Below are 14,189 nucleotides of genomic sequence, written 5' to 3'. Positions count from 1 at the left end.
AAGGAGATAAACCAAGAATCACTGAAATACTGAAAGGCATGATTAAAAAAGAAAATGGACATGATATTTCAGGAAATTTCAGGAAAAAACTGTCTGTATCTTGTAGAACCAGAGGGTAGAGTGAAAATAGAAATAATCAACTAGGCACCTCCTGAAACAAATTCCAACATGAAAAATTGAGAAACATTATAGGCAAAATCTAGAGGTTCCAGGGGAAAGAAAAAATACTGTAAGTATTCATTTAAAAAAAAATCTAAGTACATAGGAGACAGAGTCAGGATCCTTCAATAATTAGTAATTACCACAATAAAAAAATGGAGAACTTGAAATACTAAATTTTAAAAGATAAAAGATATAGGTGTATAACTAAAACTAACTTATTTACCAAACTGAGCTTAATCTTAAAAAAGGATAAAGGAACCTTTAATGAAATAGAGAGCTTCTAAGCATTACTGATAAAATTACTGAACAAAACTTTGTAATAAAAACTCATGGATCAAGAATAATATGAAAAGATAAATATAAGTAAGTAATAGGAAATGGTATTTATATTCTAATTTTGAATATAAGACCAAATTTCCCTAGAATCCTAATATCATCAAGGGCAAGAGAGAGAATTAAATAAAAGAGTTTAGAAGCAGTTTTGTCACATTTTAATTGTTTAAAAATAGAGGATTGATATACTTAGGAAAAATGAGCAACCGGGGAGGAATTATCTCATAAAATCAAGATGCTCAAATGAAAATCTATTCAAATAAGGAGGAAATTAATTTAGAACTATGCCCATAAAGTTATAAAACAGGGCATACTATTTGATTCAGTAATTTTACTACTGGACCTATAACCTACATAAGTCAAAAAGGACAGGAATCCATATCTATAAGAATAATTAAGGTAGTTCTTTTCATGGTAATCCCAAATTGGAAATTAAGGGAATCTTTCAACATTGACAGACAGATTTAGAATAAATCATGAAATCATGGAGTTATAGAATTACAGAGCTTGAAGAGACCCTAAATGTTGGCAGGTGGCACAATAAATTGAGTTCTAGACCCAGAGTCAAGAAGACCTGAGTAAAATGCTGGCTTTAGATGCTTACTAGCTGTGTAATGCTGGCTAAGTCCCTGAACCTGTATCTGCTTTAGTTTCCTCATCTGTGAGGATAACAATGACACTGACTTCCCAGGTTTATGGTAAGGATAAAATGAGATATTTGTAAACTCCTTTGCAAACCTTAACATGCTATATAAATGCTTCTATTATCATAAGCTGTAATTTTTAAGTATATGATGAATGACATCTTCAAAATGGTGTACACAGATATATCTCAGCATGAACACATTATTTATCTAATTATGACAAAATGATTTAGCAAATTATAACATGATCTCAATATTGTATTGTTACACAGAAAACGTTAGACAGAATAGGAGAAGGCCTTCATTGTAATGGATAGATGCTCTTTGAGTATTCATGGGAGGACATGGACAAAATACCATATGATACTGTATAATACATGAGTTGTAAACTAAACCAGTAGAGGTAATACCTATGCCAATGAGATCACAGATTCATTAAAGTACTATTTTTGAAACTTTTCAGAAATTTAAATAGCATTCTCCATAGTTCCCCGTCATTTAACATTTTGAGTTTACCAATACAATATTCAATGTGCTAATCCAATTAGGTTTCTCAAAGAAAATATTTCCTTAAAAGTTTTTTATGCTGCTTTTTAGTCTAAATGAGAAAGGGAAAAAAAAAAGTTCTCTTATTATTCTATTTAAATTCATAATTTATTCATTACTTTCTTGAATTGACTTTTTCCAAAAATCTGCTATATATAAGATGGATTTTTTGCAATCAAAGTTGGAATTTGGTCAAGGAAAATAAAATAGTATATGGCAAGAGTTTTTCACAGGGATCATAACCTTTTAATATGGGTCAATTTTTACGTATAAATACAAATAATTTTTGCATCATTAGCATTTATACTCACTAAATTCTAATGTGTTCTCATTTTCTGTTCTTTTCCTTTCAGATCATAGTTGGAGAAACTGCTGTATTTTGCCTACAACTAGCCACAAGGGATTTTGAAAATCAAGAAAAAACTATTTTAACCGGAGACTGTTGCTATATAAATCCACTAGTACGCAGAACTGTCCGGTTTCTTGGTATGTGTTCATTATACTAATTTTTTTTCACTATTTCATTTTTGGCTGAGGTAGTTAGGGTTGAGTGACTTGCCCAGGGTCACACAGTTAGGAAACATTAAGTATCTGAAGCTGGATTTGAACTCAGGTCCTGCTGACTTCAGGGCTGGTACTCTATACACTGTACCATTTAACTGCCTCTCGTTTCACTATTTTTGAAAAGCTGCTCATGTACAAAGTAACAATTCAAACCCCCAGCAATATTATTCAGTTATCTCTAATATTTATTAATTTGATTTTAAAACAAAACTTTCTTGTAAACATTTTGTTTTCAGATACTGTGGGACATTTTATCTTGACATTTTTGAAACACTTATTTACAATAAGATCTAGAATTATAAAAAATGACCAGAATACTTTATTAGCCATTGTAACTATAAATGGAATGTTTCACCCTGTTTTTTTTTTTAAGAATTGAAGTAGATTATTTGACATCATGTGACCTGAAAAGAAAATGCAAAGGTGGGGGGTGAGGTTGAGTGGATTTTTCACTTTCCATTGAGTTTCCTGGGCATCTGGAAGACAGTTTGTGGGTTACATAATATATTCACTTCAGGGTTCTTTCATTGCCTATGTATTTGTCTGTATTTGTAGATTAGAGTCAAAAATAGCTTCCCCCATGCAGGCATATATAGATTCCTGGGAAAATGTTACTTTTTAGTTTCATATGAAGTCTTATAATATGTAATATATCTAAACTAAATTTCTGGAAATTGTCAGTAGAGACATAAAAATGGTTCTTTATGTTAAAAGGCATAAACCTACCTAAAGTTAGGTAACCATGAGGCAAAACAAATGTTTTATGTGTTGTATTTATCCAAAATTTATCAACTTCAATATTGCATTATACTGAATGTTGTCCTGAATGTTGAATCCCAGGGTGCTAAATTACTGAAGATCATTTATAATTAGTAAAATTTGGATAAAAGAAAAATTCACTTCTTTGGAGATACAGTACAAAATAATATGTCAGTTAGAAAATTAATGAAATACATATAGGGAGATTATTATTTCCCTCTTCCATACAGTGAAGTTCAATTTTGTTCTGTGTCAGTATTTCCTTCCTAAGTAGGAGATATCCTTGTTCTCTGTCAGTCTTCAGTTTTGTGACTTCTTATTGTCAAGATTGAGATGAAAAAGGATTTCATATTGCTGTCTAATTCATCTATTAAGATGACCATTAAGCATAATAGCAGGTTATATTTTCCCTTTATAGAGCAATGAAAACTAAATTCCTTTAATTATGCTGCCATTCTGATTGTTGATCATGTTAAAAGTCTATATTTACACACATAATAATTCCTTATGTGAAAATTTATCATGAAATTTCCAAAAAGCCCCATCAGTACTAATTACCTACTTAGAAAAAAAGCCTCAAACTCATCAAATTTGTTTTAGCAATTTAAGCTTTCCCACACTCCAGCTCATATGTTAAATTGCACCTTTCAAAGTAAACCATTAAGTGTTTCATAAATATCATCAATTTATCTTCATGTCCATAATCATACAAATTCTAATTCCTTAGTTTTTGTGAAACATTTTTCTTTTTAAAACCTGTGCTATTTTGGCCCACAAAATGTACTTGAAGAATAAATACTACAGAATAAGCCTTCTATAATCAGTCCTGAGATGCTTTTTAGAAAATTGGAGTTGGGGGTGTGGAAAAGACCAGGAATGCGATATCTCTTCCCAGTTCCATATCTACACTAACATAGTCATATCAGAAATCAATTGGCAAAGTGCTAATCTTTAGAGGTCTATCTTCTTAAGTTTGGTTTGTGGGATAGATTTCAGGAGTCCATGAATTTAGAGTAAATTACAATCTTATTTTCACTAACTTCTAACTAAAATATTAGCCTTCCTTCAGTTATGAATTAAGAAAAAAAATCATTATTCTATGAAGGCCTCAGTAGGCATGATGAGACTGTTAAATCCACAATCTCTAAAAGATTAACAACCTCTCTCCTTGGGCCTTCTCAAGACTCTATTATAGAATAGGGAAAAATTTTTATAAACTGGGACATCACATTTTAAGGTAAACTTTTGATCATAAGACCTTCTTTGATTGATTATTATTGTGTTCTACTAAAAAAAAAAGGTTTGCATTGGAGTTGATATATTGACCATTTGAGTTGTAATTCTAAATGACATACATTGGGAGTTTGTGAATTGTCACATTTCTTGACACGTAATAAGGACTTAGTAAGTGCTTGTTGATTGTCAGTAACTGGCCACATACTTATAAACTATTTTTCATGTTATTTTCATGAGAAAAAAGGTAATTGAGTTGACAAGAGAATAATTCCATTTAAATGAAATGTATGTTTCTAGAGAGGATACTTATGAGCAAATTTGTAATCTGGAACACTATTTTAGACAAGATTTTTGGAAAAGAAGTATGATATAATTTGACTATTAATATGATGAGATTTAATTCCCTGGTGAATAATAAATGTTTTATTGTTGTTAAAATCCCCCCCCCAATTATCCATAGTCATATCTTCCCATTAAAAATAAAATTTGAGGAATATTTATTTTTTACAATTTAAGTATGAGTTTGATAGGATAATAATAGTTGATGTTTATATAGCATTATATAACTTTTTAAAATAAAATACTTAAAAACTTCCTTAAGTTCATTGAACCTAAGATATCATTTGATCCCTTAAATATCATCTTCATTTTACATATCAGAAAACTGATCTTTAGAGAAATTGAAAAACTTTTCCTCTGGTCACATAGCTAGTAATTTTTGAAAGCAATATTCAAATCTATAATGATGTCCTGAGCATTATTCTATACCAAGGAAGTGATTAAACTATTTTATTTGATTGTTTTAATTTTAGAAGAAATTAGGTTTATTTCTTGCTAGTAGGTTATAACAAAAGCATATTATTGTTGAAGAGGGGCACCCAGTTAGCCTCATTGTCACCTTACTTTACCTGTAGTCACTGAAAGAGATAGCAAGTCATAATGATAGAACTGGTCAGGGAACTTGGGAACACTAAGTTATGTGATCTTGGCCAAATCCTAGTGCTCCTTGACAATTCTGGAAGACATGCATTGGTAGATGCATTTGGCCCTGTGTCTGGATTTACTGTGGGCCAAAAAAAAGTATTAAGTTATGATCATGCATAGAGAAAAAAAAACTGTTCTAAACCCTATTTTCTATACCTGGATTTTTAAAAAATTAAGAAACCTACCAAAGAAATTTTTAAGGACTAAATATTTCTTTCTTTGCTTTAAACATAAGACTTTTATGTTTCCATCCCCACCACCAAAAATGAAAAACAAAACAAAATAAAAATTTCTTTCAATGTTTCTTTTGCTCATCAATCTGCACAAAAACTAATTCTAGTCTCACAGGATCTAGAGGTATTGATGAAAATGATAGAAAATTCATATTATAAAGGATTTATTTTACTTTTTTATATTTTTAAAAACTTTCTTGGCAATATTGAAGTGGTTTACCTTGGCCTTAGACTACCTTCTTAGAATTGTTAATGATTATAGGAGGATTTTTTTTTAATACTGGAGTAACATAGTTTCAGCAAATGTTATGTGTAAGAAAGTAGTTCTTGACATTTGATCTTATTATTTAAAATAACTCAAAATAATTTATCTTCCCATTATTTTAATAATAATTTAAATATCATGATTTTATTGTTTTTATCAGAATTAATTTGTAATACCCATGCATGTTCACATGATCCCAAGTCATTAAAACTGATAGTCCAAGATCAATTAGCTATTATTTAGTTATTTATTTAAGATTTGTTTCTGACGCAATTTGATATTCCTCTAAAACCATTTTTCTTCATTTAAGATTTTTCATGATAATGTAATAAAATGGCATTGACTTTTACTGCTAATTGGCAACTCCATCAAAAATATTTATATGAAGACTATAGAAATATACCTCACAAAATAATACTTTGCCTTTTTAAGTTTGCATTTTAGTAGACTGATGAAAATATTTCTAGATAAAAGAAGAAATGTAGATCTCAATATAATACCATAACTAACAATATAGATTCTGATAAAATGCTTTGAATATACAAGTCACATTTCTGAAGCAATCTAGCATCAATTATTTATGTACTAAACACTGTGCTAGGCGCAGGGGATATAAGTACATATGTGAGGCTATCTCTGCCCTCAAGGAATTTATCTTTTATTGGGGAGGAATTAATAATATGCACAAGGATAGTTAAATACAAGTTTTATAGGAAAAAGATGAATGCAGTGATGGTAATAACAACTAAGGGAACCTATAAGGGAATTTCTAAAGTAGGTGAAACCTAAGTTTGAGCCTTAAACATAGTTATTGTGCCAAGATTCCAGAATACATTTTCATCCTGCAAGTTCTGTCTTATAAACATTCCAGGCATGAAATTATAGCTAGTGGCAGACAGCTGAACACAACACTCAAGAGTCTTAAATAATTTAACACTCCCGCCACTCCAGATGGTTAAGGAAAGGAGGTGGAGGGAAGAAGAGAGGGCCATATGTATAAAATGTTGGTGGTTCCCAAAATGTTTTCCCTGTTGATTTATTGTCTACTAGAGTCTAAGGTAACCTAAGGGATTCACTCTTTCCTTTCTTCCTCAGGGATTTATACATTTGGGCTGTTTGCTACAGATATCTTTGTGAATGCCGGACAGGTAGTGACAGGGAATCTGGCTCCACATTTTCTTGCACTCTGCAAGCCCAACTACACGGCTCTTGGATGTCAGCAGCTCACACAGTTCATCAGTGGTGAAGAGGCCTGTACTGGTAACCCAGATCTCATCATGAGAGCTAGAAAAACCTTCCCTTCCAAAGAAGCAGCTCTGAGTGTGTATGCAGCGATGTATCTGGCAGTAAGTAAGGATTAGCAATTTTTTTTCTGTATTATCCAATTAAATGTTAGCATTAACAGTTGATGCATTTTTATTTTTCCCTGCTATTATAAAAGTCACTTAATAGCATATTGTTAACTTTACTCTGAACATTTAATTTATTTTTAATAATGGTTATAGGTACTGGGGGTAAAATTAAGTCTCTTGGCTCTCATGAAGATGTGTGGGGCTGCTTTTGGTGGTTGGCTGCATTAAAAAATATGTAGTCATTAGTGTTTCTATTTGTAGATGTGTTTATCTTTCGATTAAATAGGATTTAATGGGGATGAATCTGTCCTTCAATTTTTCTCATGAACTTGGAACAATAACTCAATTAAGAAAATTAGCAAGGCATCTTTACATAGTCATTTTCCATAATTTCTTTGATGAGACTTTATTATGTGCTTCATATTATCAAACATCCTTCTTGTGAACAGGGTTCTTGTCCTTCTTGGTCATGATGCTATAATATTTATTCATATAAACACTCCCACATGGCCCTCTAAATTATATTTTCCTTTTCCTGTATCATATTCACTATCAATTCATACTAGGGTTTGCAAGGCCAGACCTTTAGAGACTGTTGGTTTCCTCCCTTGCCTGCATTTTGGAGAGCTGCATAGGGTTCAATAGGTAGATACCTAATTCCTGAATTCCTGAACAAATTGGGTAGGTTTGGATAACTACCATAAAGTACTCAATCAATTATGACAACTATTTCTTAAATAAAATAAGTCACTATTAACAGGATGGTTATTGGGGATATAATGGAAAGGGCATGGGACTGGACTTGGAGTTAGGAAGGCCTGGATTCCAATCCTACCTTAGACATTTGCTACCTGTGTGATTTTCTGCAAGTTTCTTCACTTCTTTGAGCCTAGTTAATGATCTATAAAATGAGGATTTTGGAACAAATGATAGCTAAAATCTCTCCCAGTTCTGTATTTATGATTTTCTAAAATATATACCTGTGTGGCAATGGACCATCTTTCGGTCTAACTGCTTGTTGTTAATCACCTCTTGAGCTGACCCCAGTAACTAAGAAACTCATTCTTAGCCTTGTCTTAAAAATCATATGCCTTTTATACAACCATAGTTCTGACTCTTAACATGTCAGGGAAGCTGGAACAGACTGCTTTTCTATAGGCTTTAACTACGTAAGCTCCAAGAACAAAGGGGATAATTGGTTATGTCCTGAAATCAGGACAAGGACTTCAGCCTAGGAGATCTAGGATATAGAACACAGAATAGGGTTGAAGTGGGCCAAGGCCAGAGAGGATCCTGGAAGCCAGTTGTTAATGGAGAATTAGGAGTCTAAAATCAGACAATTTAGAGCATGTACTTAGCAAAAGTAAGTACAGAGTAGAGTACAGAGCTAGATGGTAAGTTAGAATGTATTCTTCCAGTAATATCTGAACAATTAGAAAGGCATAAAAAAGTCAAAATCATCAGGTTTTTAATTTTGTTTTTAATTTATGAGGAAAAAACAACCTTAATGTAATACAACAAAACAATTCTTTTTTGAATACAGATAGTGTCTTTCTTTCTATATCCTTTATGTTTAATTTGAGTATTTATAATAGACAAAATAACTTATTTGTTCAAACTCCTTAAATTTTTAAATTTTGAAAGACAAATAGCAAGGATGCACATTTTAAGCAACAAAACAGAATAAACAATATGAGATACCAATAAAACTGCACTTTATATTAACCCAGTATTTGGCTTCAGATTGGAAACTTTTATTTGCTTCTTTTTATGCATGAGAGCTGATTTCTAAGTACAGTGAACTAGGGGTAAAAAGGTTAGATAATGAAAGACCACTTGATTAGAAGGAAGAACAGAACTTCCCCACCTTTTGAATTTGCCTATTTCTGTAGAGAGCATCAATCTATTATTGTCTATACCCAAATTCACCACCTTGGAATCATTCTTGAATTGTCACTCTCTCTCAGATGACATAGTTTCTCAGCTTTGTCATTTCAATTTTCATGATAGTCTTTCAAATATATTGCTGATTCTCTTCTCAAATGGTTAGCCATGTTATTCAGACCTTCAGTACTTCTTGCCTAGATTTTTTTCAATGGGCTTCTAATTGATCTCTCAATCTCTCCAACTTATCTCTTCCTTCTCCAATTTCCCCTTTACAGAATTGCCAAAAAGTATTTGTCTGACCACTTCACTCCCTCATGCGATAAATTCCAATGGATCACTATTACTTCTAGGAACAAATATAAAATCATATATCTAGGAATTAAACTCATTCAGATTTTAACCCCAATCTATTCTTCTAGATTTATTTAATTCAATTTACACATTTAGCAAGCACCAATTATGTGTCAGTCACTATGCTTATTACTGAGGATATAAAATGAGGCAGACAACAGTTCCTGCCCTCAAGAAACTTAATAGTGGAATGGTTGAATAAGTTATGGTATACAAATATAATGGAATATTATTACTCTATAAGAAATGATCAGCAATGATTTCAAAGAAGCCTGGAGAGATTTATATGAATTGATGCTAAGTGAAGTGAGCAGAACCAAGGGAACATTATATACAGTAACAAGATGATCATATGAGGGCCAACAGTGATGGACTTGGTTCTTTTCAACAAGGAGGTGATTCAGGCCAATTCCAATAGACTTGTGATGGAGAGAGCCATATGCATCCAGAGCGAGGGCTATAGGGACTGAACATGGATCACAACATAGTATTTTCATTTTTGCTGTTGTTGTTTGCTTGCTTGCTTTTTCCTCCTATTTGACCTGATTTTTCTTGTGCAGCATAATAAATGTGAAAATGTTTAGAAAGATTGCACATGTTTATTCTAATTTTACTGTTGAAGTAAATTACTTGATATCTAGGGGAGAGAAGAGGAGGAGAGGAAGGGAGGAAGAGAGGGAGAAAAATTGGGAACACAAGGTTTTGCAAGTGTGAATGTGGAAAACCAGGTATTTTTTGAAAAATAAAAAGCTATTATATAAAAAAGAAACACAATCTAATGGGGGACAAGATACAAACAAACATAGAGAAAGAAAACTATATGGAAAATAATAGGAGATATTTAATAGAGAGAATGAAGCAGAATTTAAAAGGTATAGGGAATTCTTCCTATGCAGAAGGTAGAATTTTGGTTGGAACTTAAAGAAAACCAGAGAGGTCAGCAGTCAGAGCAAAGGAAGGAGGGTGAACAATGGAAGGTCTTGTTTATGAAACAGCCAGGAGTCTAGTGTCCCTGGATCAAAGAATACTTGTTGAAGAATAAAGAATAAAAAATAGGAGGAGGTTTTGTTATAGAGAGCATTGAATGTCAAACATCACATTTTTGTATTTGTTCCTGGAAGCAATAGGAGGCTACTGGAGTTCATTGGATATTAAACATTGCTTCTCTTCCCACATTCTGTGATCCAATTAATTGTCCCTTGCTGTTCCTCATGCCTTCACTACATCTCCCATTTCCAAGCCTATTCACTCGCTGTCTCTGAGGCCTAGAGAAGAAGAAGAAGGATAAAGAGGAAAAGAGGAAGAAGGAAAAAGAGGAAGAAGAAAGAGGAAGGAAGAAGAGGAAGAAAAAGGAGGAAGAAGAGGAGTAACAAAAAATTTATAGCTCTTATGTGCCACATACTGGTCTAAGTGTTAACAATTGTCATCTCATTTGATCATCAAATAACCCTAGGAGGTAGGTACGATTATCATTGCCATTTTACAGATGAGGAAGCTGAGGCAAAAAAAGGTTAAGTGACTTACCTAGGTCATACAACTAGTAAGTGTCTGTGAAAGAATATGAACTTGGGTTTTTCAGACTCCAGCTCTAGTGTTCTATCCACTGTGCCTCTTAAATAACTTAATTTCTTACACAACTCAGCTTGAGCTCTACTTTCTACATGAAATCTTTCTTAATCTATCTAGAATGCTAATGTCATAAGACCTAATTATCTAATATTCATTTTATCTTTTTGTATATACTTATATGTGTGCAGATTGTCTTATTCTTCCCTCAGTATAATGTAAGCAGAGGGAGGTCAAAGATTCATGCTTTTTTTTTGTCTCTCTCCTCCCACTCCTGCATATGGCAGAATGCTTGCCCCATAATAGTTGACTTAAAATGTTTGTTTAAAGTGTAAACCTCTCTCTATAACTGTTGTTATCTCTGCCTCTGCTAACAAAGCTTGTGATAAAGTGTGTCTTAGAAATGCAAAAAAAAAAAGTTTGTTTATTAGCTAAGTAAAAAATGAAAGTGATAGGAAGAGTAGGGCAGTTGTGCTTGATTTACTGCACCTTGTATTTCTATTGCCAGCACCTGTCCCTTACCTGTGAAGCCAGTCTTCAGGGTTAAAAGCAACTTATTTTCTTCAGTACCAGACATTTACACTACATATAGGAAGAATATTACAAATTCAGGAGACTGTTTGTCTTTCTTTTCTTGGATAAAATCCAACCTTTCCTTGGTGCAAGTAGTTACTTCAAACCAATATGAGATTTTATAGCATCACATTGTTGTGGAGGTAAAAAGGACCTGTATCTGAATAGGAGTATACTTTCCTCCCATTTATTCTTCAGTCCATCAACTCTGGCTTTCTTGATTTTCTTTGCATCTGACTTTCTCTCTCTTGAGTACCAGAACGTCCACTGACTCTCCACAGTGCTTAGAATGCCCTCCCTCCTGACCCAGAGCAGAGCTTCTTAAACTTTTCCCCCTCATGACTCCTTTTTGAAGAGAAATTTTTATGTGACTGGGCATATAGATATATAAAATAAGTATACAAATCAAATATTTACTGATAATAAACCTGATAAGAAAGATTGATAAAAACTTATTGATAGTAAAATAATTTTGTGACCCCCCACATTCAGTTATGAGACCCCCATATGGGGTTATGAACCATAGTTTAAGAAGTTGAAACCTAGAGCACCTGCCTTTCCAGATTCCTTCATGACTCAGGTCATATCTCAATGTCTACAGGAAGCCTTTCTTGGTATCTTCCTACTCCTTCTCCCTCCCTACTACACCTTTTAAAGTGTAATTTACATTCATACTATATGTATCTTTTTATAGTTTTTGCATGTTATCTTCCCTATTAGAATTTGAGCTCTTTGAGAAAATGGATCCTGTTTTATATTTCTTTATATCCCCAGCAGCACTGGGCACAATGCCTAATACATAACAAATACCTATTAACTGCTGATTCAAGTCTCAGCTAAAGTCTCTACATCCATATGGAGCCTTTCTTAATTGTACTTAACTTTAGTGTCTTCCTTCTGAAATCATTTCCAACTTATCCTGCCCATAACTCATTTTTACATAGCTGAATACATTTTTACTCCCATTAGATTGGGAAATTCTTTATAGTAGGGACTTCTTTTGTTTTTGTTTTTGTTTTGCTATTCTTTGTATCATTGGAGTTTAGCCTGATGACTTACATATTGTAAATGCTTAATAAATGCTTGCTGACTTGACAAAACAGACGGTTATTTTTCTGCTTGTATATAATAAGAGAACTCATTGTTATAAGAGGCAACCAATTTTACTTTTGTTATAAATGTTTCCCTTAAGCCAAGTCTTATTCTATTTCTCTGTAAATCTCAATCATTGTGCTTATGGTTGGCTTTGAGGGCCAAGCAGAAGAAGTAATTTCTAACTATAGCTTATAACTGTAGGAAGGTTAGAGTCTTGGTCTGAGATGGAATACAACTAGCAAAGCCTAGTAAGAATGAATTTTCTATTTGAGTGACAAAAGAGGAAGAAACAGAATCAGTTCTGTCATTGAAATAATTCCAAGCCACTTAGAAAGAATGAGGATATATTTGAAGAGACCAGAAAACTGATTGAAAATCTGGCATGAAGATATGATAAAAAATTTATGTGCAACTTAATTGAAATGAAGAATAAGAGAATTCCATAGAGTATTTTATATAAGGAACAGCTAGGTGGTCAGTGTCACTGGGTACATGAATGGAAAAGGAGGTTTAAGAAAACTAGAGAAGTATCTGTGTGTGGTGGGATGATAAGAGGATGTCATGGAGGTTTCTGAATACCAAAAAGAGTTTTTTATATTTGGTCTTGGAGGTTATAGGAAGTCACTGAAATTTATTAGATAAGGCCATGAAATAGGGTCAGAATTGTTCTTTATTAACATTTTTTAACAGAGAATACACTAAAGTGAGGAAAGACTTATGGCAGAGAGACCAGCCAAGAGGCTATTGCAATATTCAGATGTAAGGTGGTGAGAGTTTATATTAGGGTAGTGGAAATGTTACAGAGATAAAAATTAATTGAACTTAGCAGCAACTTGGATATATGGGGTGAGAGAAAGTATCAAGGATGAAAACTAGGTTATGAGGTTGGGTGACAGGGAGAATGGTAGTACCCTGGACAGCAACAGAGAAATTAAAAGGAGAGGGTTTGAGAGAAAAGATGAGTTTGGTTTTGGCCATGTAGAGTTTATGAGACATCCAATTTAAAATATCCAATAGGCAATAAGAGATGTAAATCTGGAGGTCAGCAGGGACATTAGAGATAGTTCAATAGATTTGAAAATCATTAATATGATAATTGAATGTAGAGGAACTAATGATATCATCAAGGAAAATGATATAGAGGGGAAAGAGAAGAGAGCTAAGATATAGCTTCTTGGTTTTCCCACATGTAGCAGGCATGACCTAGCAATCCGCCAGCAAAGGGGTGAGAAGGAGTAGTCAAACAAGTTGAAAAAGCATTAGGAGAGATCAGTGTCGTGAAAACTTAGAAGAGAGCATCAAGGAAAATAGGGTCATCAAACTTGTCAAAAGCTGCAGAGGTCAAAAGAATGAGAAGTGAGGAGGACATTAGATTTGACAACTGAGGGATTATTGGTAACTTTGCAGAGTCAGTCTCAGATAATGGATGAAGTTTACTTGAACTTTGATTGCACTAAAAATGACTGTACTACCTTGGAATTTATGATAAAGTAGAAAAAAATTAGTATAGTCAATCATATTTTGTGAAGCAAATTTTGCAATGTTCAAATAGATGATACTCTATGCATCAAAATTTTACATGAAAAATGACTCTCTAAAATGAAAAAAAAGTTGTGAAGATGGAAAGAGAAATAATTCT

The 14,189-nt window shown here is 33.0% G+C and overlaps 1 protein-coding gene across 1 annotated transcript in view; it reads left to right on the top strand.

Annotated features, from left to right (window-relative positions):
• PLPPR5 (phospholipid phosphatase related 5) overlaps positions 1–14,189 on the top strand; it is a 171,641-nt gene that overhangs the window by 59,557 nt on the left and 97,895 nt on the right. The window contains exons 2-3 of the mRNA XM_031967129.1: positions 2,039–2,171; positions 6,822–7,072. Of these exons, the coding sequence (XP_031822989.1) occupies positions 2,039–2,171; positions 6,822–7,072 (384 nt within the window). The remainder of the gene's footprint in view (positions 1–2,038; positions 2,172–6,821; positions 7,073–14,189) is intronic.

Source organism: Sarcophilus harrisii, chromosome 4 (assembly GCF_902635505.1).
Source record: "Sarcophilus harrisii chromosome 4, mSarHar1.11, whole genome shotgun sequence".
NCBI classification, from domain to species: domain Eukaryota; kingdom Metazoa; phylum Chordata; class Mammalia; order Dasyuromorphia; family Dasyuridae; genus Sarcophilus; species Sarcophilus harrisii.
Note: the sequence above shows the minus strand (reverse complement) of the source record. Positions and strands in the feature narration are given on the sequence as shown.